At 41.7% G+C, this 27,417-nt stretch overlaps 1 protein-coding gene across 12 annotated transcripts in view; it reads left to right on the top strand.

The window, feature by feature from the left end:
* Window positions 1-302: 302 nt before the first annotated feature.
* Window positions 303-27,417, top strand: part of MYCBP2 (MYC binding protein 2) — a 175,435-nt gene continuing 148,320 nt past the window's right edge. For 9 of the 12 annotated variants that reach the window (XM_069008634.1, XM_069008629.1, XM_069008659.1 and 6 more), the window contains exons 1-2: window positions 303-840; window positions 23,425-23,500. In XM_069008634.1, coding sequence (XP_068864735.1) covers window positions 569-840; window positions 23,425-23,500 — 348 coding nt within the window. In that variant the 5' untranslated portion in view covers window positions 303-568. The remainder of the gene's footprint in view (window positions 841-23,424; window positions 23,501-27,417) is intronic. The other 3 variants (XM_069008620.1, XM_069008628.1, XM_069008637.1) reach the window with 1 other exon arrangement.

A 27,417-nucleotide genomic window follows, 5' to 3' on the forward strand; every position in this document is an offset into this window, starting at 1 on the left:
CGAGCCGCGCTCCCAGCCGCGCGCAGCAGGTGCTCCCGCCCGCCTATCCCGGATTTCCCGGGGGCCGCGCGGGGCGGGCGGGGCGGCGCATGCGCCCAGCGGCCGCGCTGCCCGCGGGAGGGAGGCGGGGCCGGGGCGGCCGTGCGGGGAGAGGGCGGTGGCAGCGCCGAGCACAAACTCCGGAGGGGAAGCAGCACCGCCGGCCTCCGCCCCCTGCCCCCACATACACACCCTGTAGCGGGAAGGGGGAAGCGAGCGGCCCGCCCCACTCCCCCCCCCACCCCCCCGGTGGTGCACGGTCCTTCCCGGGACTCGGCGGCGGCGGGCGCTGCGCCCGGGGCGGAAGGCGAGCGGCGGGCAGCTGGGGCCTGGAGCCGCCGCTGGAGGAGGGGAAGAGCGGGGTGTTCCCGCAGCGCGGGTGGATGCGCAGCTTGAAGGGCGGCTCCTGCGGCGGCTCCTGCGGCCTCGCCATGGCCGGGCCCCGACGGTGAAGGCAGCGGGAGCCGCCTGTGTCCGCGCCGCGCCAGGAGGCGGCGCCGCCGCAAGCAGGGGGCGGGCGGGGAGGGGGATGAGCAGCGCCGCAGCCGCCGCCGCCTCTGCGGGAGCCGCCGCCGCCTGCACCGGGGCCGACCGCGGCTACTCCTTCTTCTCCGGCGGCGCCGCTCCGGCCATGGGGCCCGAGGAAGGCTCGGCCGGCGGGCTGGGAGCCCTGCCCGCCCCGCCGCTGGGCTGCCGGAGCCGCTACCAGCTGCTGCTCTCTGGGAAGGCCCTGGCCGACAGATACCGGAGGATTTACACGGCGGCGCTGAGCGACCGTGAGCTGGGGAGCCACCCGGGCAGGTAACGCGCCGCGCTCCCTCCCGGGCCAGACGCACAGCCCCCGCCACCCCTCCCATCGCCGGCAGGGAGCGGCCCGGCGCGTGCACCTTCCTCCCTCCCGGCAGCCGCCCTCCTCATCCTCTTCCCCGCCCCCGTGCCGGGCAGCGCCGGTGTCCCTGCTGCCATGTGGCCGCCGCCGCGCCCTGGGGGACGGACGGAGGGAAGGGGCGGTGATGTAACCCGGCGGCTGCCCAGGTGCCGCCCGGGCCCCGCCGCTCGCTTGGCCGGCGATACCGCGCAGATGGCGCTGCCGCCCCCTCTCCCAGGGCCCTCCGGGGGAGAGTTACCTGTGCCCGCCCCAGTGTGCGGCCCAGCTCCCCCGGGGGGATGGAGAGTGCCCATGCTGAGCCCCCCGGCAGACTTCGCTCCGGCCAGGCTTGCTGGAACGGGCTGAACCCCGTGGTATCTCCCGAGACAGGCTGTGCAGGGCACTCGCGGATCCCGCGGGCGGCGTTACCCGAGAGAGAGACCTCGGCGCTTTTTCCATGTGCTGGGGTTGCCTTTAGCTGCCCTGCCTTATTTTTCTCCTCCTCTTTAGGTCATCTTTCCCCTTTGCCATCGCCGTGTAGGCGGTCTCCGTATCTGGAGGGAGGCAGCGCCTTCCCGGGGGAGCCGGGGGATTGTGGGGTGCGGTGTGGCCCCACCTGGTTCCCGAGCACCCCTCCCGCGGCGGATGGTGCCACTCAGGGCTCTCATTCCCGGCCCTGCCAGCCGGCTCTGGGGCCGCAGCAGGGTGCCTGTTGCTCCTCTGGCCGGGAACGCCGCCCTGCACTGCTCCCGGGCGAGGTGGGGGCTGCGGGCGGACCTTCCCGGCGCTGCAGGCCGTGGCAGGGTGGCCGGTCTCTCTGTGCGGGGGGCTCCCCCGTGGTGCCCGGGCGCTCCCCATTGTTTCCCTCCGGAGGTCGCTGAGAATGTGGATGACACGAAACCGGCACCTTCCTGTGTTCTCAGCTTCTGCTGGTCTTCAGGCTGTGATGTGGGTGGCCGGATCGTATGGAGAGCTTTGAGTCACCGTTGTTTTAAGTTTGCAAACGGTTGTAAAGCAGGAGGAGGTCGCTTGCTTGGCTTCTTCAGGTTTTTGTTAGTCGGACTTGACAGCAGGGCTTACCCCCCCCACCAACCCTCGCCCCAAAAGGCTGTGTCTAGGAGTGAAATTAACAAGAAACATAACTTCCCCGATTTGCTTATGGTAACTGCTGGAAACGTGGACTGATAACATGGATATTTGACATCTTTGCAACTACCGACTTCTTTTCAGACTGTATGATAGGGAAACTATAGTTCTTTTCCCCCTGTAGACCTGCAAATGTTTTCTTACTCCACGTATTCCTTAGTCCAGTGCTTATACTTTTTCCATTAAATCTTCTCTTCCTGCTTTTGAGCTTTGTATCATTTAATCCCAGGATTGCAAGTGCTAAGTGTAAGGATACTACTAAATGCAAGGAAATCAGCTATGCAATTGCTCCTCGGTGCTCAGATACCTATGTGAATTTTGCCCTAAGGGGTCTGCATTTTTAAAGCTGTAGTTCTGAATTAGTCCTGTCCTCCATGTCTTTTGGTTTCGGGATGATTCAACTGCTATCCCTTATACTTAAAATTGTAGAAAATACTAGCTTTAGGTGGGTGTGTTAATGCTTGTTTTAATTTATGTTTTTGAGGTCAAGTCAAGGAAGACTCTTGGTACAGAGCAAACAGGTTATATTAAGCTTTGGCAAGTAAATGACAGTTAATACTGGTGAATACAGCCAATGTGTATTTGACTTCTGAGAGGGGAAATATTTAATAATTATCTAGTTTCCTGCTATCACTACCCCCACTATCTTATGTGGCAGACTGATGGCAGCCAAGATACTGCTTTGATCTCCACCCTTTCTCCATATTGGTGTCAAAATACTGCAATTTGAAAACTTCAGCCACCTGGTAGACTCAAACAGCAATGGTCAAAAATGCTTTCTTACAAAAATAAAAATTACAAATATTTTTAAAAGAGATGCTTTAAATGTAACTGTGGCTTCATCTAGTTGGTATGGTAGAAAAGAGTGCCAGATAAATTAATTGGAGCTTAGGATAATACAGTTTATGACAGAAGTCTTAATTTTTATATCTATATGGAAAATCTGAAGCCTCTTAATCAGTAAGATTGTTAATAAGAGTGTGACTAGGAAAATGTCTTGAAGTAGCTGAAAAAAAGCTAAACAAATTGGCTTATCAACAGTAATAAAATTCTTCCTGTGTTCCAAGAAGACTAATGTGAAGAATGATAGTGCAACCTATTTGCAATATGTTGATGTGGAATTTTTACTCCAACTCTGCAAAATTATACTCCGCACTTCATGGGCCATGACCAATGCCTGTCTCAGTAAGTGTTTCTATTCCAAGCCTAACTTTAATGTTTATGAAGAACTGGCAAGCAGTATGAAAATGCGTGTGTGTAGAGAAGGAAATCAAACATTGTGGAGATTATCTGAAAGTCACAAGATTAGTATCACATTTGCAAGGTGTTTGTGCTGGCTGTCATCTGAAGGGATGAGTATCACGTGTTGAGTAGGATGCAGTAATTGGCTTTGAAACAGAACCAGCAGTGCTTTGCATTTCCTCATGTGATACGGGCTGCAGTGTCATGAACACTGGTCTCCACAGGAGATGGGTCAGTCGGTGTGCTTGCTTCCCCTGCCATGCTGACATAGGACTTACACAGTGTCTTGCAGTAACAGATTAGAGACTCACTCTGGGTTAAAATTAACTTGGCAAAACTGGTTTGTTGTAATCCAGACTAATTCCCCGATCTGGCTCACCTTGTGATTGCACTTGTGACAGCATAAGGTGAAGGGTTGCACAAAGACTTTTGTGTACAGAGAGGTGGGAGCAAAGAAACTTGGTTTTGTCACTTGTGCCAGCCTAATAATTTTATGAAAGGAAACAGAAAAAAGTGTCTAATTCTGCAATTTAAAATGCAGTTATCTTTGTGCAGATAACATTGTTAAGGATCTGGTACAGTACTACCTGCAGTAGGAAATTTAGTTGTCAGTTCAAGATTGGTTTGGAAGAAAAATCTACTCTGAGTGTGCTTCAGTTTCTACTCTCTGCTTTGTGGCCACTGAAATATTTGAAAATAACTGCATAATGTCTAGTGTGGCCATTAAAGTCTGTAAAACACTAGTAGGAAGTAAGGGCCTCTTCAGAGGGCAAGTAAAAATCCATGTTAGACTGTTGTCTTGTATACTGGGTTCTGGGGGGACAAAACTGCAAGTATGTTCTGGTTTTAGTACTGTATCAAAGCTCTGTATTTGCAAAGTAAGGTCTTTCTATTTTCACATTTTTGCTGTCTTAAAATATGCTCTTTTTTTTTCTGTAGTATAACTTAATCCTGACAAACATCCCTATCCATCTGAATTGCTGCTTTTATTGCTTGTGCATCTTGGGGGGTTGCCCTGAACTGCCAGTCCCTTTACTATTTTCTCACCTATTTATGCACTACTAGAATTACCAGTTAGACTCAGTCTGTTCTTTGAGACTTTTTGTCAAATATGGATAGCTATATAAATTTGTAATGGCTTTAGTGTGTGGCCTGTTTTGTAATGGAGGTGTTCACTGCATAATTTGGACTAACTTGAAATTGTTATATTACAATGGCAATGTACTCTAAAATGACAGTAAGTTCGTATTCATGCCAAAATGACCATTACTTTGTTGCTAAAGTTGCCTCTCAACTTAGATCCTTCAAAGAAAAAAAAGCTTCTGTTTGTGTTGCAGACTCTAATGTTGTGAAGTGGCATGACTGAGGCCAGGAAAATGTCAGTGATGACTGGAATGTAAGATTTCTTGTATTAACCAGAAATTAGATGTCTGTTTTTTCTAGCTATTTTGGCTGAAGAAGAGCCAGAAAACTTTATTTCATGTTGATTGTTTCTATTGGATGATTACAACAAATTTTGAAAGTAGGCCACTCGTTCACACTTGTAATTGTAAATTATACATCCTCTGGACATTAGGTTAGTCTTTAGGCTTTTCAAAACTGATGGAGTCTTCCGTTATACACTTACTTATGTTCAGTAATGCAATGGTTATTTGGATGTTTCCAGTATATATACTTGAAAATTAGTGGAAAAATGCTATTGTCTTGCCAGGTTTTAAAGATTTTGTGAAAACTATTTTTAAGTAAATTTAAGTAAATCTTAATATGATATTTGTGTTAATTTGATTGTTGGTACACCAGAAAGCCTTAATTTCTTCAGATCTAAAGCCTTTACAAAAGCTTTTTTGGTTTGGAACTTGGTGCTCTTTTAATATGGAATAATAATTGTGAAGAGTTAGGAGGCATTTATTCAGTTGAAAAAATAAAGGTTAGGTATATAAAGACTAGCAAAATGATAGTGGTGTTACATGACCTACTACATTTGCCTGCTTATTCCTGTGCAAAGGTTTGCTCCATAGGTCCTTTCCAACTGAAATATTCTAGTCTAGTCTAGTTTATGTTCTCTGTTTTTCAGGTCTTACATTTTGTAAACGTAATTTCACAAAAAAAGTTCAAGTCTTCTGCAAACTCAAGACTATATGTAATTGGAGAATTGATGTGCTGTTGAGTCTTAGATTAAGCTGTGCACTAGAAGGGATGATGAGAGTTGCTGTCTGCTGTGTGCTTTCTAGCTGCAGTGTAGCAATGTTTTAATACTGTATTGCTCTATTGGTTAATGGGGATTAGCAAATGACTAAAATTGTGTATTTTTTCTTCTTTACCTTTTATTCTGTTAAGGAAAACAGTTTTATCTAGTAGTTCTTCTAAAAACATCTAGTAGTCTCTTAGTCTAACATGGTTGTATTTGTTCAGTGTTGGTGTAGAAAACATAACAGAAGCTGGAAAGACCCCAATAATGTTATATTGAGAGGCTTAAGATGTGCAGTTTATTTGTATATGGCTATAAAAAATTATTGTAATTTATACAAGTAATGTGAAAAATTAAAACACGAATCCATGGTTTGTGGTGGGTTTTTTGGATGTTGTATTTTTTAGTTTAAACTGAGAGGGCATGCTAGTTAAAGTTTCGGTTTGTTACACAATCTGCTCTGGCACTGATGGTCTGTTGGTGGCAAGTTTAGGCAGTTAAAGTTGGGCTGGAGCAATTTAGTAAGTTACCATGCCTTACTGCTAGCCATGTTATATATAGTAAATGTGTTTCCTGCATACTAAAAAACTCGATGTTGAATTTGTGTTTCTGCTGTGTTAACTATCAGCTGTCAGAGTTTAGTTTTGGTTTTCTTCCCATATTATGATCTTCCTCCTGGCCAAAATATTTTGAAGGTTTTTTTTTTTGTTTTTTTGTTTTTTTGTTTTTTTTTTAGTAAATACTCCTGCTGACATATGACTATGTATGTTTTGCCAAACCCATGATTTAAAGACTGTCTTTATAGAAAGCACGTGTCATGTATCAATAACACAGGTTTTGGTACTTTATGCAAACTGTTTTCCTAATCCTTAGTTTACTTTGAAAACTTAGTCCGTTGCAGCATTACTTGAGCACATGGTTACAATTTTTGTCTTCTTTCTTACCTTGCTTGCCATAAACACTGCTTTGTGCTGAGGTGCTGATTGGAATATTACTCCTATAATTAACTGAAATTTTCATATTGTAAGTACCTTTTGGAGCTGATCTATTCCAGTGATCTCTCACAGCCAATTCCTGCCCTTGTGCCTCTCCAAAGGATGGGTACTAGAAATTTGCACAGGAGAATAGGCTCCTTGTGCTGTAAGTGACTGCATTAAGGCATGTACTTTAAGATTTAGTGATTCATATGTTTCAAAGCATATTAATGTGCTTTATATGATTTTTTTTTCTTAGTATATTGTAGTACATAGCATGTTATAGCTCATTCCCTTTCTTCAGACTGATCAATGTGTTGATGAAGTTAATTAGATGAACTTAAACTGAATGAGAGTTCTTTCTTTGCATCTAGTATAACTGTGACTACTTTGACCTGAGAAAACTGGGGGTTTGTTAATAGTTTAATAAATTAAATTTATGCCAGTTGTACACATTATAAAAGAATCAAAAACTGAGTTTCCTTGTCCCCACATGAAACTGGAGATGTGTGGTTAGATTAGTGCTGTTCCTGATTTTCATTTTCTTCCGTTAACTTTCTTAGACTTGTGTTCCCAAGCATTATTGTCACACGTAATGGGTTTTGAACTCTTGGAAAAATGCTTTATAGATTCTGTGAAAGGGTGTTGTGGTTTAACCTCAATGGGCAGGTGAGCACCACATGGCTCCTTAATTATTTCCCCCTTTAGTGGGATGGGGGATAGTTGGAGGGATAAAAGTTTGAAAACTCACGTGTTGAGGTAAAGACAGTTAAGTAGGCAAAGCAAAAGCTGTGTTCACAAGCAAAGTAAAGCAAGGAAATAATTCATTACTCACCATCAGCAGGCTGATGTTCAGCCATCTCCAGGAAAGCAGAGCCTCATCATTTGTGGTGACTTGGGAATACAAACACTGTAACTCTGAATGTATTGTCCCCCCACTTCTTCCTCCCTGTTTTATATACTGAGCATGATGTCATATGGTAGGGAATATCCCTTTGGTCAGTTGAATTCATCTGTCCCAGTTATATCCCCTCCCAACTTCTTGCACCCCGAGCTTACTTGCTGGCAGGGCAGTGTGAGAAACTGGAAAGGCGTTGGCCCTTAGTGTTACTCAGCAGCAGATAAAGCACAGGTGTGCTATCAACAGTTTCCATCACAAATCCAAAACATACAAGCGTGATACAAGGTGCTTGGAAGAAAATTAACTTTTACTGTAGCCAAAGCCAGATAAGGTTAAAAAATAGAAGTCTGTTGTCTGTAGTTTAAATTTATAGATGCCATGGTATTTAGATTATTTTGGCCATGATCTCTGTCAGTCTCAAAGTATCTAGCTAAGCGTTTTAACCTCAATGGGGTTAAAACTAAAGTCTTCCTCTTACTTCTCCACTGTGCTCCTTGTTGCAGTTGGTAACATCACTCATCTTTTCTATTGCTCAGCCTTTAAGCCAGCAACTGTGTCTATACAGATCTGCAGCAAGTCATTTACGTTACACTGAGATGAGCTGCTTGTTAAATAAATACCTTATTCTATTTTTGTGATTTCGTCCTCTTCTTTATTTTGTTTCGCCATGTTATGTGTAGTCACTTATGACTTTCCTATCTGATTTGGCCTTGCTTTTCTCTCCCACTAGCCAATGCATAATTCTTTCCAACAGATGTGCTCATATGTCTTCATTATGCTTGTATGTTTTCACAGTAGTCATGTCTCTATTCCATTTCTTTTCAAACCAATCGATTCTCTATCCCATTTTATTTCTAGAATATACTGTTATACAGGGTAGACCATTTACAGTTGTAAACTGGTGAGTTTTCAGTTGTTTTCACTTGGTGGTTGTGAATTCTGCTATTTGTTGCAGACTAAGTTAGAATTTCTTCGGTTTGCTTTTGATGGTAATCACTTCAATGATGTTACACTGTCATTAACCACTGGTAATGTGCTGGTTCATGATAAGTACAGATTTTCCTTGACTTCATGGAGGATATTTTCTAAATTAAAGTTCTGCTGATATGATTTTGTGTAAGATAGCTTTGTATACACTTTGATTTTGGTGGTTGTGTTTAGATAGGAGAGTGGTCAAAGGTGCAGACCTTGTCATCTTTGCTGTGGTTGAATGACTTTCCTCATGTAAAAAAAAAAAAAAAAAGCCCTAGAAATGTTTAAGGATAAATACTTTCTTCTGCATTGAAAAACTTGAGGAAAAAGAATTTCCTTGCATGTGTTCTTACAGATCTAATTTCACAGATAGTATTGAATAATGAAAAATCAGGTAATTGCAGAAAAGAAAGTCCAACTGTCAGTGGTTGCACTGAGAGACATTGTCTTTGTGTGGAGAACACTTTGTAGGGGTGCTTTCTTTTTGAATTACTTTTCTGTATTTGAGACAGATTTCATTTTCTATCTCAGAAACCTTTCCAGTTACAAAAGGGATCAGATACTGTTTTGCACTTTTGTTGTGGTTAAATGAAAATCAGATCCATTTTACTTGTGCAGCTGGGTTTTAATTTCATATTTAGAACCTGTAGTATTTGTGTTTCTGTCTGTATTGGAGAGGCCTTAGGATATTCCAGAAGCTAGAATAACTCCTTTCTTAAGACTCCAGAATTCTGGCTTTCAGAAAAATGGTAGTTGTTAAGAAAGTTATTGTCGTAGTGAAATAGTCCTCAGTTATGAAATTAAAGTAGTGATTAAAAAGGTGTGCAATTTCAACTCACCAACAAAAGCACAAAAAAATTCCAACTGGAAAATCAGTTAGTAAGGTGGCCTTTTTCTTCTGGTTTGAGTTTTTTTTAACCTTTTCAGATGTCTTAGACCTGTCCCACTAGTCTGCCTATGTTTTCCTCTAAGCTTGTGGTAATTGGATTGCCGCTGATGTTCCTTACCCCGATTTACGGATTTAAGGGACGGGATTTTGATGATTTTTCCATTTGTAGATATACTGCTTAAGCCCTGACTTTCCTTTTATTATTGGCATGGATGACAATTCACGTCAGAATGCTTGATTAATTATTTAAAGAAGATAGTGTATAAGCTAGTAATGGCTTGGAGAGCATACATGTAGCTCTTTGAATGACCATTGACTTATTGCCCATTTCACTAAAAATGTTAAATTTTAGGCTTACTGAATAAAAATACCAATAATTTTAAATATTTGAGGTAATCTGAGATAATACTGTCAGCAAGCAAAAAATACTAAACTTCTGTTGTTTGGAGAAAATATTAGTTGTGCTCTCAGTGTTGTTTTGAGGTCCACTTATCAAGCTGAGCAGTTTCCCACTCTAATGATTCTCACAGCTTAATTCCTTAAAAATATATAGCCCTTGGTGAAAAATAACTGTAGGCAATCTGCAGATACTTTCCAGGCAGGAAGAGCAGTGGATGTACTGTACCTCGAGTAAGGCTTTTGACACTGCCTTCCACAGCAGGCTGACAAAGGATGGGTTACATGAGTGGACAGTCAAGTAGCTTGAGAACTGGCTGAATGATCAGGCCTAGAGGTTTATGATCAGTGACACAAAGTCCGGCTGGGGTCAAGTCATCAGTCATGTACCCTAGAAGCTGATATTGGGGCAAATACTGTCTAGCATCTTCATTAATGGCCTGAATGCTGGGACAGTGTACCCCTGGCAAATTCACAGATGGTACAAAACACAGAGAGGAGTTGCTCATATACCACATGGTTCTGTTTGCATTCAGAAGGATTCAGCCAGGCTGGAGATTTGGGCTGAGTGGAATTCTAAAGTGTAACACGGGGAATTGCAGAATCCTGCATCAGGGATGAAGTAACACTGGGGGGGTGACCAGCTGGGAGAGAGCTGTGCAGAGAAGTAGCTTGGTGTACTGGTGGGCAACAATGTATGTGCCACTGCCATGGCAAAGGCGGCAGACAGCCTCCTGGGCTGCCTTAGAAGGACTGCTGCCAGCTGCGTGAAGGAGGTGCTCTCTGCTCAGCACTGGTGAGGCTGCATCTGGAGTGTCAAGTTCTGGACTTCCCAGCAGAGGAGAGAGATACTGCAGAGAGTTAAGTGCAGGGTCATGTCGGTGATTGAGGATCTGGAGCTTTCCTTCAGTAAGGAAAGGCCGAGAGGGCTGGGCATATTAGTCTGGAGAAGAGAAGGTTCAGGAGCGATTTTGTTAATGCAGCGAGGGAATGAAGAAGAGAGAGCCAGATGCTTCTCAATATTGCCCCCCACCCCGACATGGCACTAATTTGGCACAATTAAAAATCATGAAATTCCAGTGCATTCCAAGAAAGCAATTCTTCACTGTGGGAAAGGTCAGGCATTGGCAGGTGTTGTTCAGAGAGGTTTAATATCTGCTTGGAGGTACTAAAAATGCAACTGCACATGGTAGTGGGCAACCTACTGTCTCTGACACTGCTTGAGCAGCAAGTTTGATAGAATCAGACACAGCTTCTCAAAACGGTTGAGGTTGGACATGACCTCTGAAGTTCATCTGGTCCATCTCCCTGCTCCAACAGGGCCACCTAGAGCCAGTTGGCCAGGACTTTGTCCAGATGGCTTTAAATGACAGCAAGGATGGAGAGACTCCACAGCCTTAGTGGTAACCTGTGCCAGTGCTCAGTCACCCTCACAGTAAAAAAAAAGTGTTAACAGGGTCCTTCTCGCCTGAATGCTGTGATTTTATACTTCTTAGGAAAATAGTCCAGAAGGAGAAAGGATCTATATGAAGTTTATTTGTCCTCTGAGAAGATGTGTCACAGGAACAAAAACAGTGCTGAACAATCAGATGTTCCAGCAGAGCTGTGTTGTAAGATGGTGGTTGTTGTGTTACTAGAAACAGAGCCATTAAATAGTTTAGGTTGGAAAAGAGATCACTGGGTTCCACTGTTAACCCAGCACTTCAAGTCCACCACTAAACCATGTCCCTGAGTGTCACATCTACACACCTTTTAAATACTTCTGCGGGTGGTGATTCCACCACTTGCTGGGCAGTGTGTTCCAGTTCTTGAAAACCCTTATGCTGCATGATTTTCCCCTAATATCCAATGTAAACCTTCCCTGGTCCAGCTTGAGGCCATTTCCTCTTGTGCTATTGCTGGCTCCTTGAGAAAAGAGACTGACCCCCATTTGGCTACAACCTTTTTTCAGAGAGTTGTAGGGAGGAATGAGGTCCCCCTGAGCCTCCTTTTCTCCAGGCTAAACAACCCTGGCTACCTCAGCCATTCCCCGTAAGACTTGTTCTCCAGACAGTTCACCAGCTTTGCTGCCTTTCTCCGGGCACACTCCAGCACCTCAATGTTTTTTTTTTTCTTGGAGTGAGGAGTCCAAAACTGAATGCAGGATTCAAGGTGTGGCCTCACCAGTGCTGAGTATAGGGGGTGATCACTGCCCTGGCCCTGCTGGCCACACTCTTTCCGATACAGCCCAGGATGTCATTGGCCTTCTTGGCCACCTGGGCACTCTGCTGGCTCATGTTCAGTCACTGCCAACTAGCACCCCCATGTCTTTTCGGATGGGCGGGCTTCTAGCCTTTCCCCCAGCCTGTAGTGCTGCAAGTGGTTGTCGTGACCCAAGTGCAGGACCTGGTATTTGGTGTTGTTGAACCTCACATATTTGGCCGCAGCCCAGCAAAGAGTATGCCCTCCCAAGCCATGAGCCACCAGTTTCTCCCAGAAAGTGTTGTGGGAAACAGTGTCTAAAGGCTTTTTTAAAAGCCGTGTAGACAACATCCACAGTTTTTCCCTCACCCACTAAGTGGGACACCTCGTCACAGAAGGAGATCAGGTTGGTCAAGCAGGACCAACTTTTGATAAACCCATGTTGGCAGCCCTTGGTCACCTGGTTGTCCTGTATGTGCCATGTGATGGTACTCAGGATGATCTGTTCCATGACCTTCCCTAGCACTGAGGTCAGGCTCACAGGGCTGTGGTTCCCTGAATTCTCCTTCCAGCCTTCTCTGTAGTTGGATGGCACACTCACTGACTTTCAGTCAAGTGGAACTGCCCTGGTTAGGCAGAAGTGCTGGTAAATGATGGAAAGTGGCTCAGTGAGCACTTCTGCTAGCTCCTGCAGTACTCTTTGGTGGATCCCACCCAGCCCCATAGACTTGTGTGTGTCTAAGTGGTGTAGCAAGTCACTGACCATTTCCCCTTGGGTGCTGTGGGCTGACTACCCTGAGAACACAACTGGACTGAGGCAGAGAAGGCATTAAGTACCTCATCCATTACAGGATGGAGATTGTCCTTGCCCTTTTTTTTGTTGTAAACATATTTTTAGGTACGTGTATCGGATCTTCATGCTATAGCTTGATGTGAGTAAAGGGAATATGAGAGGAACTGAAAAGGTTGCAACAGTTGCTACTGTTAAAGTCTTGCTGGATGGTGTCTAGAGGCAGTTAGTCCCCAGTTTGGGGGTATTAGTGCAGAAATCTTAGCTTTCCTTTTCTGCAACCCATCTTCCATGTTTTTTGGTGTTTTTTTTTTTTTTTTTTCTTTTGGGAGCAAATATCATATTCAAACTAGTAATATATCACAACAGGCAAAAATATGGTTTGTGAGCCAACTGTCATGCAACTGAACTACCTTGGCTGTGATTTTGGCAGCAGCAGTATCTGTTATTTTTCCTATCCTGCCTGCCACTGTGCAAGGAGGAAGGGAAGGTCAAGCAAATGCTTCATGGAGGTATTTTTCATGAAGTATTTTACAAAGCAATTGTTCTTTTTTTAGAGATACTCTGAAATCCAGGGATACTAGCCAGTGTTCACAAAAAGCATTTTTTTACTCAGGTGTTCTGTAAATTTTGTTGCCAAATTGCAGTGAAAAGATTGAGTGTATTTATTTCTTCAGAAATCAATGTTCTTGGCTTTTTTCTGTCTGTGATTTGTAACATTTTGGGTCAGTTTATGATGGAAGTATATAGTATGTACTTGGTGCATGTTTATTTAATAAATCTTGCCAATACTTAGTTTGGCATTACACTGAGAGTGTATTTATTTGTATGATACACGTTTGTGTGCCAGGTTTCAGTTTATATGCATGTATTTTGTTCCCTGTTAACTATTTTATGGCAAGTCCCTTTGGAAACTTGATAGGTATTACTGTAGGTGATATGAAATATGAAGCATTAAAAAGCTCTTGGAGCTATTGTTTGTAAGCAGACATTTTGTTTATCAAGACAAGAGCAGAGTGGGGGTTTTGAGTGATATGTGTTTTCCTTCTTTATTCTTGCAACCTACTGATGCTGTCCCTCCCAATGGTTGAAAGTGTGCTGGATGTTCCAGCAGTAGAAGGAATGATAAACACGTTTGCTACTTAGTTATCACTGGAAGGTGTCTGCAAGGACAGAAAGTTAAGCATGGGAAGCCTTCGGAAAGCTTGGTTGCAGGGTGCTCCAACAACCTCTAAAATGTCATGGAACATTTGCTGTGTCCTCTTGACTCGAACCACTTTGACACTTATTAGTAGATTTGTGTTGGAGTGAGTTAGATGGAGAAGCACAAAAGTGAGGACAGAATTAGGTGTTTGGTGTAGGCTGGACCTAACACTAGAACCATTTTTTGAGCATCTCCCACTTTACAGTTACAGATGCTATGCTAAAGCACGTACCATAAAGTGACACATTCTGTATGCCAGCTTTATGGAAGGTGTATAGTGTTTTGTTTAGGTGAGTTGTTCACTTTGGATTACTTGATGGCGCTTTATTGTAAGGCAGTTTCTCATTACAGATGCTTAGAGTTTTTGGCAGCTGAGATAACAGTGCAGAGATCACATTGAGATAGAAGAGATCAAAGGGTGTTTTGTTTGCAAGGACACAGTACATACCTAAATATGGGAGATGTTGTATGTGGAGGCTCTTTGGAGAAGTAGTTGCTTTCAAAAAACTATCCCTCCAGTTCATAGAAATAAGGCTGCTGAACACTGAAGCCTATGTACACGTGGAGAGATACAAAATTGTTGCATGCAGCAACTTTAATATGTTTTACAGCACGGTTTACTGGTTGCATTTTGTCACATGGTACCTCTTCATCTGCTTGCCAACATGCAGCTTACATGTAGTTTCCTTGATACTCAGTTCTCTGGTCATAAAACCTCTTCTCCGTTTATAGATACGGCCACTGAAGCTCTGCCTGCTTCCTTTGTTCTTTTTCTTGTCCTTGTCAACTTCTTCATGTGAGCCATTGCTTGTATGTTTCAAACTTCTCTTGAACTTCCTCTTTTCTTTGTTTTTCCCCATGGTGGTATGTTTGCCAGATGCTTCTCAGTTGTTGACAGCAAGTCTGGATGTCCTTTAAAGTAAGATGGTCCCACAGTTTTGAGATCTTTTCAGTTCTTGTGAGCAGGCTTGATAACCCTTTTTTCTTTACTATTCCCTTTCCTTTATTTTGAAGCCATTATAGCTGAACTTCTGTAGCAATGAAATTAGTGTGTAGTAAGTTTCTTGCTGTCAAGTGAACTGATATTTTATCAGCTGTAGTTCTCAGTGTTTGATATTAAGTTGCCTTGAAGCTGGATTACAAATTTAACAACTGTTTTGGAGTGCTTCAGAGGACGGAGTAAATGGCCTTGGAGATAAGGAAGCCCAGCAGAAGCTGCAGTTTGCTTTAATGTCTCTCCCCAATGCTATTCTTTGTTTGTGTGATCAAGTGTCAGATTACCTGCTTACAGAAGAGAAGGAAAAAAACCTCAAAATGCTCATTGTTGTATTTCATCAGAAGAGTATCTTCTGGTTTTCTGTACAGCAGGAAAGTCGGATGCAGAGCTGATGGGTCTTATAGATCAGTTCATATATCAGAGCTCTTACTCCAGCCTTGGGCCTGCACCAGGAAGCATGCATTCAGGAAGTGAGCCCATGGGCATCTCGTAAGGTTATCAAAGCCAAGTGCAAGGTGCTTCACCTGGGTTGGGGCAACCCTCAGTATTAATGCAGGCTGGGGGATGAACAGATGGAGCAAGCCCCCACAAAATGGGGGATGCTGTTGGAGGGGAGACTGGACATGAGCCAGCAGCAATGTGTGCTCACAACCTAGAAAGCCAAACGTGTCCTGGGCTGCATCCAAAGCAGTGTGGCCAGCAGGGCGAGGGAGGGGATTCTGCTTCTCTGCTTTCATGAGATTCCACCTGCAGGGCTGTAACCCAGCTCTGGGGTTCCCAGAATAGGAAGGGCATGGACCTGTTGGAGCAAATCCAGAGGAGGGCCACCAGGATGATTACAGGGATGGAACACCAGTCCGACAAGGAAAGGCTGAGAAAATTAGGGTTGTTCAACTTGGAAAAGGGAAGGCTTTGGGGTGACCTAATTGAGGCCTATCCAGCATTTTATGATTCTATGATTTTTGAGCAGGTGCAAGTGAGAAAAGCAGATGATGCTCCTGTTGTCTCATTGTCTAGACTGTATCCTTCTTCAACTAGAATTTTTAGGTGTGTTGCTTTCGGCCTGACAATTTGGCTGCCTCTGTTCTAGATAGCACACCTGTAAAGTAGATTTAAAGCTACACAGGAGCCCACCCTGGAGAGATTCTGTAGAATATCTGTTGAGGGGAAAGCCTCTGTGAAAACAGGTAGTAGCTGTTGCCTTGCATCTGGATCTGTCCTAGGTCCTGAACTGTATAATCTCTCACTCTCAATTTCAGCACTGGAATTGAGATTGTAGATGAAAAAGTTAATAGAGGATGCAAAACTGTGGAAGATTAGATATACCTAAGACTGTAAATGTTTAGCTTCAGAAAATCCCACTACCAAACCAGTAAGCAAAAATGTAAAACCAACAATGAATAAAAGGTACCTCATGAAAGGCTCTACACATTCTATAGAATTATAAAGTGATTGTGATTCAGAAGTAGCCATGTTATTGGAGTGTTTCCGATTTTTATTTCAAATTGTGAGAGATTTTTTGTGTAGGAAACCTGAAGTAATTCTTGACCTTTTCTTTGTATTTCAGGATTGTGGGACTTTTTTTTCCCACTTTTTTTTTTTTTTTTTTTTTTGTCATTGTTTTCTGAGAAAGAAGGACTGGTTACTATGAGAGAATAGTGAAATTAGATGTTAGTGATGTAAATGAGTTATGGTTTAGGCTGAAGGAACTGAGACTGCTTAATTGTCAGAAGACTCCTTTATCCTCAGACTTGAAAAAAATTCAAGCTAGTTATGGAAAAAGATGAAAATAAACTGATTTTTCTGTAATAAAGATATGAAAATAGCATTTAATTGCCATGAAGGCAATTTAGAAAAGACTTCAAAAAGAGTTTTCTAGTAGAATTACGTAGGACATGGTGGGAGTGTGATCCTGGGCAGTGTTTAATATCTCTCTGGGGAAAATACTTGTTGGGAATGCAGTGGAATTTGACTAGAATCATAGAATATGCTGTGTTGATAGGGACCCACATAGTGTCCACATCCTGGCCCTGTGCAGGACTGTTTCCCAGAGTCACACCATGTGCCTGAGAGCACTGTCCAAACACTCCTTGAACTGTCAGGCTTGGTGCTGTGACCACTTCCGTGGGGAGCCTGTTGCAGTGCTCAACCACTCTTTTGGATGAAACACCTTTTCCTGATATCCAACCTATACCTCCCCTGGCTCATCTTCATGCCATTTCCTTGAGTCCTGTTACAGGATAGAAGAGATGTGTACCTGCCCCTCCTCTTCCCCTCACAAGGAAGTTGTAACTGCAGTGAGGTCTCCCCTCAGTCTCCTTTGGGCTGAAGAGACCAAGTGACCTCAGCTGCTCCTCATATGGCTTCCCTTCCAGACCCTTCACCATCCTTGTGGCCCTCCTTCAGATGCTAACAGCTTAATGTCTTTTTTATATTGTAGTGCCCAAAACTGCCCCCAGCACTCAAGGTGAGGCTGCCCCAGTGCAGAGCAGAGGGGACAATCCCCTCCCTTGCCCGGCTGGCAGTGCTGTGCCTGATGCATCCCAGGACAGGGTTGGCCCTTCTGGCTGCCAGGGCACTGCTGACTCACATTCAACCTCACATTGACCAGGACCCTCAGTTCTATGATGGACCAGGAAATGGAAATGCTGACCTTTTGGGGTTCTTTCCAGACACTCTTTTTAATGATTCTAGAGTACCTTCCATTTGACAAATTATGGTTTAGATTTCCTGGTGACATGCACAAGCTTTCTTTGAAAAAGTCTTGTTAAGGGTCCTGTACAGTGCCCACGTTGGTTCATCTGACAGAGAAGCTCTTGATTGTTGAATGTAAGCCTGTTCTTTGTCATGCCCTTCTTAGTGTACTTGTGGGTGTTGGTTATATCCAAGAATGTGGATCAATTCAAGTGACTGGCTTGTCTTAATGCAGGCATATATTTTAAGTGTGATAAAGTGGTTTTCATCCCTTATTCTCTTGTTAGCTTTGTGTACTGTTGTAGGTTTGATTATGCTAGTTCCCACAGAAGTTGCTCTTATGCCTGATTTTGATGTCTTTTTGCTGATCCAGATGGTGAACAGATGAAAAGCTCAGTATGTCTCTACTTGGAAGCGTAATCAGAAGCATGGCATGACACCAGGAGAAATGCAAAACTCCGGATGAGAAAAAAATACAGTCTTTCCACAATGCAGAAGCATGTTTATTGTACAGTCAAATTTTACTTTGTTTTATAAACAAATGGTGAAGATCACAGAATAGTTGAGATTAGAAGGGACTTCTGGAGACTGTCTAGTGCTCAAAGTAGGAAAAACCAGAGCAGGTTGCTCTGAGCATTGTCCAATTGGATTTTCACTATCTTCAAGGAAGGAGAATGTGTAGTCTTTCAGGGCAACCTGTTCCAGTCTTTGACCATTCTTACAGTTCTTAGGTTTAATTGGAACTTCTTGTATTTATTTTTTTTTCCTCCACCGTCTCTTGGCCTGTCACTGGATATTGCTTAGGAGAATGTTTCCATCACCTTTGCTCTCTTCCATCAGGTGGAGATGGAGATATTCATGTGGAGGATATTCCACCCCCTCCCTCCCAAGTTTTCATTTTTCCCAGCTAAACAATCTCTGCTTGCTTGGTTTCTCCTCATATGACAGATCCTCCAGTTCTTTAAGCATCTTAGTGGCCTTTCTCAGGACTCACTCCAGCAAACAAGTGTCTCTTGTACTGGGGAGCCCAGAGCTGCTGTGGTATTCCAGATACGGTGTTGCAAGCTGTGTGTAGAGCGTGAGTCAGCTCCCTCAACCTGCTGGCATCAGTGAATTCTTCTGTACCCCTTTCTCTCCAGGCAACTGCTGTATCCCATGGGTTCTTCAAAGTCAATTGATGAACAGGCCAAAGTCTGTTCTTATGAAGTCTAGGGTTGTGATCCTGCTTTTGTCTTGCTCCCTTCTTTCAGGTTCCTGAGCTTCAACTGCACTGTCACTGCATCCAGTAACATGATGATGTGATGAAAGACCCTCAAACTTGATGGTGACTACATGAGTGATAATAGCTTGCTGTTGTGGTCTCCTTGACAGTATGAGCTTGGGATTTCACTTTGGGCTGTTGAGAAGCAAATGCTTCCTGCATCTTGTCCAACCAAGTTGATCACAATCACTGGCAGCAATAGTTCACCTAATGGAGGAAACAGAAGAATTATTTGATACCACAAACCTGATTGTTTCGTTTTCAGTGTTTGAGTGGCTGTTGTCTCATAAGCAAATTTCCACAAGCCCTTGAATGCTTAAGCTAACTGTGTTGTGTAAGCACTTATGGAAACAGAGTAACAGAATATATTTGTCATTTGTCTGAACACAGCAACTCTTTGCTAGACCTATCCTGTCAACAGTGTATTTCTTCCCAAAGATGTTTAGCCTTTGAACCAGAGCAAGCAAGTTTAGACACATACACTGAGTTAAAGTCACTTGGAAGTCTTAAAAAATTGCACCTGTTAGCATGTGATTTACTAAATTCACTAATTTTTCAAAGGTGTACTCAAAGATTTAACAGCAGAACAGCTATGTCTAATGCTGTACTAACTACCATGGTCTTTGGTACCATGTTTCAGAAGCAAAGGTTTTAGGTCAGACAGCACTTAAATAACACTTTTGTTGTTCCTGTTTTGCCTCAGCAGCAGAGACAGAATAATATTTTTTCCACTCATTAGGCACACATTTAGTGTAATGTACAGTTTAGAAGAGTTTATGCCGGTGTTAACACATAATGTTAATCCATGTTGAGTAACTCAGTAACAGCATTGAGGGGAGGAGCACACACTCAACCTATGAAGCTTCCTTCTTGGATTCAAGGTTATGAATTGCAGTTCAGGACTGTTGGCATCTTGAGGGAGGATGCTCTGTTTGCATTTCCCCATCTCTTTTAAACAGAATAAGAGCAATGGTGTTGAGACAACTGGACAATGTCCCCCTAATAATGCATGAAATAGTCCAGTAGCTGATGCTACTTCTGGTTTGAGAAAAAATAAACAAATCATGCCTTTACTTCTCCTAACAGTGGTGCCACAAACCTGATTAGAAGTTGCAGTCATGTCATTTAACAGCTGTTTTACCTATTTTAAATTGTCAAGCAACTAGTTATTGCCCACCCTCCTCTTTCACCTCTTTTTTTTCTTGCCTTTGATTTGAGGCAATTATTTCATATTCCAGGGTTGAACATTTTAGGTTTTTTACTTTATTCTCAACAGACTTTTCTATAAAGGCTGTAATACCACCATTCACTCTTCCTTTATGTCCATTTGCCACAACTGTTTTTTGTCAAGGTGTCTTTATGTTCTGGGCTTGTTTGACTTGCACTTCCTTTGTGGTCCAGTTCAAAACTTGGTCTCCAGTGCTATAATGTCTTGAAGCAGTTTGCAGAAAACCTGCCTGAGATTTGCTGATAATGAGTGTTTGTTTTCTGTGAACTAAATGGTATCAACAGCTGAGTTAGAAGTTGAAGGCTAAATGCCTTGTGCCAGCAGAAGCAGATTGTCAGCATAGAGTATCAAGACCTTTACCAAATGACAGTTTACTAGCAGCAGTTTACAATTGTTAACCAGCAATATAATTAATAATTTAGCTAAAAAATCCAGCTGAGCCATATCAGATCTTGTTAATCTTAAGGCAATAAAAGAGTTGGGCTTGTAATTAACATGTGGTTTTCAACAGGAAATTACTCATAATCTGCTTAACATGTTTTCTATGAATATATTTGCTCATGTTTTATACTTTCTTTCTGAATATTAAAACATCTTGGCATTATGGTATATAACAGTAGAACTATGAACAATCATACATATCTTTGTTACATGCAGATACATTGTGAATATATTAGTGCTTTGCATAGTAATGGCAGGTTGCACAGAACTGTTTATAAAATTAGTGTGATGTGTGAAGAGGTAATTTCTAATTCTTAATTAATTGCTTACTTGTTCTGAAGTTTTGTTTGGATATGGAGGAAAGTCTACTTCCCAACAAAAACATGGGGATTTCAGTATCCATGAGGTTTTATATTTAGAAAATATAGGGAGATAATTGTGGATTCTTAATATGGCATTTCTATCCCAAACTTTTTCCGTGTAAAATTGTTCAAGCCCAAAACTTGCTGAAGATAAAGACTGCCACAGGGGAGTAATCAGACTGTGCTGCTACTGTGCTGCATTGAAGCATCTTTAATGGTTCTTGTATGAATGAGGGAGATCTTAGCACCATCAGTAAACCCATTGCTGATCTTTCCTGCTTGCTAATTGGAAAAAACATTGTCTCGGTGTCATGACAAATGAAGGTAATCTGCCAAATGGCAGCGGTTTTGTTACTATGGAAATGAGCCCAATCTTAGTTGGGGGAGGAGGGAAAAGGCTTAATTTGGGGGTTTTTCAGATGTGTGCATAAACACAAAGAAATACTTGCAAAAATTACAGGGACTGGTCCAGTGAAATATTTACAAGATGAAAAAGTGTTTATAATGTTTGCAGACTATAATAAATTTGGAGAGTTTTCAAGGATTTTGGCAAGATGGATTAAATTTGAAATGTCTTGGCAACTTGAATTAGTATCTTTTAAAACAAAAAGAAAAAAGCTGCGCTTATCAAGTTGTCTGTGGTAAGTGCAAATCACACTGTGTTTAAAAGGCATAATTAACAGCACAGATAGATAAAGAGTGTTGGAAGCTCAGTTTTGAGGTTTGCAGGAAAATGTTTTCATGCTAGTCTGGGTTAAATGGGTCTGCTATGCCATATTGGTGTGAAGCTGCCAAGTAATACCTGGAATGCAGTTAACAGTGTGACCTTGAAGGCATATGAAACATTTCTTTTTCCTCTTCCTAACAGCAAATAACAAGTATTGTTTTCAGTTTTGGTCAATGTGGTTTATGTGTAGTGTAGACTAAAAGAGCCCAGAAGATACTTTTATCAGGACTTTTAAACTGAAAGTTAGGGTGCAAGTTTCATAAAAGGTCATTGGGTCCAGAGCAGAAGATTGAGTGGCTACAGAATGGGGAGGCTGCACTGTTCTTCTTGACAGCAGAATAAGAATTAACTGTATTAAATGCTAATAAGGAAGAAAAACTTGTCAAATTAAAGAAAAATAAAATATTGAGTTGGACTATGGAGTTTGATTGTTGAAATTTGGACAGTAAAGGTTACATGAAGGTTTTTTTTATCTGCTTCTTAAATAGCTTATATACTGTTACATATTGCAACTTTACTGTTGGGGGAACCTTGAGCAGTCCTCTCCATTCTCTTCATAAGTTTTAACTTACCGGGGATGGTGGGGGAATTCACCCTCACTGCTCACTGAATCACTTCTCTTAACTCCAGGATAATGGTGTTTGTTCCTTATAAGAGAAGTGGTGAGCTGATTTATTTCTGCAGGAAGTGTCTTAAGGAGTATACCTTCCTCTTAATGTAGGTCAAGAGGGGAAAAGTGGTGAAATTTCTGGGAGGCAGCTTTCTTGGCATACTTTGCAGGAATTCTTTGTTTGAGCTTATATTCTCACTGCTGGCTGTTGGTCAGGCTTCTGTTTTTCCAGCTTTTAACCATGAGGCTTCTGTATTTTTGCAGTCTGAATGCTGTGCATGACAGTGACCACTATGCTTTTAGAACCTCAAAACTTTTGTTTAGAACAAAGTTGTTTGAATGAAATATTAAGATTCTTCTGATTGTCAGTCTGTTACTGAAAATGCAACTTCCCACTGCCTGAGACTCTCAGATGTAATAGTTCTATTTTTCAACTAATCTGCACTGTAAGCTATTTGAGTGAACTTTAAGTGGTACAGAGGAATGTTAGTAGCTGTTGCTTGAAGTCCTATGTAAGATGAGCTGTATGCTGCACAGGTAACATATGCCTTTTTTCTTTTTTTTGGAGGATTTATAAACTGAAAAAACAGTAGGTTAAGAAACATGCATTTCAGAGTAATCTCGGTGATGGTGACAGAACAAGTGTATGCGCATATGGTGTCTTTTTTTTTCTGGGTAGTAATATGGGGGAGCAAAACAGTGTGGTAGGAATGAGGTGTGGGCAGAAGAGGATTAAAAGAGCTTAGAGAAGTGTGTGTTAGCTAGATCTGTAATGTAAAGGGATGGACATTAAATCTATAAAGTGAGGGTGGGAAAAGTCCAAACAAAAGGTAAAGAAGCTGCAGTTGCTTCCATCAACTCAATTTTCTGCCAAATTATATATTTTTAAAGCTTACTTTTTGTCTTGGAAGGTTTGAATCTTTGTGTGGTAAAGACTTCACAAAGCATTGTTCCTTACTAACAGGTTATTTTACTGAGAATTGTCAATAATTCTTGCTTCTAGCATTGCTGTGGCACTAACCGACTTGTAACAGAAAAACAGTAGGGTAAACCAGTAGAAAACTTAGGGACTTCTTTCTGTCCTAGCATATATTCTGCTTAAATTGATGAGAGTAAAGGCCCATAATTCAGTGGAACATAAGGAAAGCATAACTTAAAGTGCTTTGTATTCTGATTTATATTCTGAAATTCTACCTGTGATTGTTCACTTTGCCTAGGAGAAAAAAGTTTTAGAGTGCTTTTGACATTTGTTTACATGGGGTATGGAAGAAAGTTTATTCATATTGTTTTCATTGCTTTTCTTCTCTTTTTCAGAAGTAAGAAACTTTTTAGCAAGAAAAAGTTGAAAAGAAAACAGAAGACGAAATTGAAAGTAAAAACACGCAACAAGGTAGGTCTGTAACTAACCCGACAGAGTTCTGACTCAAAAATGACAGTAACTTCAGTTGAGAGAAATACAGGAAAACACAAGTGTGACTAACCATTTGTTTGTTTAGAGGAGTTAATAGTAGACCAGTATTGTCCGTTTACTGTATCCTACATGACTGTGATACCACTGTTAACCTTATTCAACTACTTTTGCTACTAATGTTCAACAGGAAATAATATGAACAGTGTTTTTAGTTTTCAGTTCCTAAATCCTAAGTGCAGCTAAACATATTGGTCTTAGGGGTAAAATTTGACATCTGTGTCTAGCCAACAGTTAGAGACTGCTGCTGCAAAGATTTGTCTGTATCAGCTAAAGGAGAAAGGGAGCATTCTGAGGACTCCAAAGTTACCTCTGAAAATTTCTCCATAAGGGAAAGCGTAATAGATGATACCTAAGTGTTTCTGTTAATGTTTTCTCCCCATGTAACCCCTTCCTTCTATCACTTTAAATGCATGGGAACCATAAAGTGAACTTTAGAAAAATGTTTGCATGTCCATTCTTTAGAGAGAATAAATTTATGCAGAAGCAATGCTATTTTAACATACTGCTCTGCTGCATTCTTTCTCTGTTAGAAGCTATTATTTCTCTATTTAAGCTAGAGTCTTACTGCCGGCATGAAGGCTTGTAGTCAGTAAAGAGAAAGCTCATTTTTGGAATGGTTCTGAAGGACAGAACCAGTAAAATATCCAGTGAAAACACTTTATAGTCAGTTGAACATCCTTGTAATACAAATTCACTGTAGAACCACTTGGCCATCTTATCCCTATTTGCCAAACCTCATGTAGTTTACTGTATCTCAAGACAGACGTTTTTGGGAGGGTGAAGCAAACCCTCTATCTATTCATTTGGTATTGACTTTTTGGAGTCTTACCAGATTATTCTGCTTATCTCAAGTAGTGCAGCTTCAGACTATGGTATAGAAAGAGCTTATCTTCATTTCTGTTCTCAGCACTGTACAGTGAAATATTTGTGGTCCAAACTGAATTTCTCAGCTCTTCCTTCAGTTGCTATGATATTAGAAGCTTTAGCCCTGTCCTCTTCATGACTTTATCAGACCCACTGTCAACAAAGAAAACCAAGTTAGAAACTTGAAGAAATTCTGCAGAATGTAGTTAGTCTGTGTGTTCTATTTGGTGGCAGGAACTTGTGCTTTTAAAATAAGGTGACTCTTCGGCTTTGATCATTGTTACTGTATAAGGGGACCCTTGTCTATGTGGGTGGTGGGGTCCTAGTTCTACTGCCAAGTAAAAAGCTAAATACGGAATGGCTGTTCACAAGCTTAACAGTCTGATGTGGTTCTTAGATTCAGTTGCATTGGATAGATGGAGTGGCAGGATCCTTGGGCCAAGACAGTGTGAACATACTAAAGGCTAATGCTTGTGAGTAGTTATACACATGACACTAACTGATAATCTCCTCACCTCATCCCTATGGAAGGCTGTTCTCAAGATTTTCTTGGGTTTAAGTCAGTTTCTACTTGAAGCATTGAGATTTATATCTTTGAAAGTCATAATGGGTTTTGCATGTCTCTTACTGATGCCATTGTTCTCAATGATCTTTGAGGCAGACCAGGGTTGACCAGGGTTGAACATTGGTCTTCATTCTGAGTGACTGAAAGGCACTCCAGCTTATTTCTGCATGATAGCAAAAACTGTGTATTTCCTGAAAAATGTAGCTGAAAAGGAAAGATAAAACCAGCTTCATATCTTGAGGTTATGAAACTGACAAAGTTGAGGTGGTTTTGTTTTTTTGCTTTGTTATGGGAGGGTGGTTTTGGTTTTTTATATACTTTTCAATGCATCCCAATGCTTACCATGGCAGAATCGGCCCAGTGTTCATTTTTGCACTGGAATGTCTGAAAATGGATGTGTCTGTTGTCAGGAAAATGTGAACTTCCATTTGGAAACTTTAAAATAGAGCAGATAGAAGAATCTTTCACTATTGGACATTCTGAGCAGTAGAGTTTGTGTGCATCAGTTTGTTTTTGGAAGAAACAGGGTCTTCTAGTCTGAACAGAGATGGAAGCTTTCTCTTAAAATACTTAGTAGACTCAGAGAGGGCCTTAAATCAAGAATAAGATGAAGGAACCCAAAAGTTTGTTATTTATATACTATGCTTACTTACAAAAATGATTGAGTAATGGAAGAGGAGAGAACTTTAGAAGAGAAGTAATTGTTGGGCAATTGGAAGAAAATTATTTCCACCATTTAAGCATTAAATATTAGAATATTTTAGGTATAAAACTAATCGGTGTTTAACACAGCCCAGAAGTTTGAGCCTAATTCTGTTTCTAAGCTGGGTCATGCTATGATCACTGCTATTTGAACTATTACTAATTTTTGGGTTTGTGGCTTAGTATCCTTTTTTTAAATGGAGGTATAAAAGTTTTCCATGTGGTGCAGTGTATTTTGGCTTTAGAAATTCAGTGCTGGCATAAGTGACTTTTATATAGAAAACAAGTGTCTGATTATTAGACATGGGTGTAGCACCTTGGATTCCAGTCCCTACCTGCCTCCTCCCCTTTTTTTTTTCTTTTGACAAAAAATATTACCAGGAAATTGTAAGGCTGCAAGACTTTTCTCAACTCTAAAATACTGCTGCTAACCCCCCTCTCCACTTTAGACACCCTGGATTTTTTCCCCCTTTACTGTTACCTCATGCAAGTGCTATTTAGGACACTTGGATTGATAGACTAGACAGAAAATGACAGTTCACCATCTTCTGTTTTCATAATCTGATTTGAAGAATACTGAAAAATTGGGGTCCACCAAACACTTGAAATGAGTGGCATCCACCTGTTGAGTTTATGCAGAGGTTTTAAACTATGGCTTTTGTAGCTTTATACAAATGGAAGGAATAAAACTTTAAGGGGGGAGGTTGATGTAGCAGACAAATTTATTGTAAGCTAATGAATAGATGTATAAAACAGATTGACTGGGATGAATATTGTCTCATTAAAAACACATGTAGCTTCTCAGATAATTTGGCATTGTTTTCAATGGCTTTTGTATTATTTGGTCTTTCAACCTCAAGAGGGCATCCCTTTCTAAGAGATCTTTTGACTGCTCGAAGAATTTGGTGAACTTCTCTTCTGAGTGTTACACATGGATTAGATCAGATGGTTATTATAACCTGACACATCTTTAACAGCAGATCAATTTTCCTCTCCTAGATTATTGTCTATTTCCATCATATTTAAGAATAAACCACTACTACAGTCATCTGAGTCAAGTGGAAGAAAACAAATAGGTCAGAAAATAAGCTAGGTACGGGTTTGATCTTTAGGGAAAAGAATTTCTTTATGTGTGAGACAAGTGTAAAGGAGACCAGAAGATTATGGTTTTTCCCACTCCTTTCCTTGCGTGTCCTGGAACATTGCAAAAGGCTAACTGAGAAGAGTAATTAGGAATAGGTTTCTCTTATCTTTTGAACTAAACTGGTGCTGTTGACCCTCTCCTACATAATTCATTCTTCCCTTTAGCAGGGACTATGTGTTTACAAGGACAAGCCACTCATCAGGCTGGGGGCATCTGCGCTTCTTTCTCCTCTCATAAGTTAGCGTCATGTCTTTTAGAAAATAAAAAGTAACACACAAGAAATAAAATCTTCATGTATTAAAACTGTGGTCACCAATGCTGGATATTTAAGTTTTACAATGTATATTTCACCATGTATCTTGATTGAAGAAGGTGCACGTTTAATTTGATGTTACCAAGTGAAGCAGCAAAGGTGAAGATTCAGAATGTCCCACTTTGTTACAGCTCATACTAAATCAAAAAGCGTAATTCTATTTTTTAGTCTATAGGCTCTCTTCTTTTTTAAAGCAGTAGCAGTTTCTTTTTCCAAGAAACCAGATGATTTGGGAGAAAAGCTAGTAT

The sequence above is a fragment of the Aphelocoma coerulescens genome, chromosome 1, assembly GCF_041296385.1.
Source record: "Aphelocoma coerulescens isolate FSJ_1873_10779 chromosome 1, UR_Acoe_1.0, whole genome shotgun sequence".
NCBI classification, from domain to species: domain Eukaryota; kingdom Metazoa; phylum Chordata; class Aves; order Passeriformes; family Corvidae; genus Aphelocoma; species Aphelocoma coerulescens.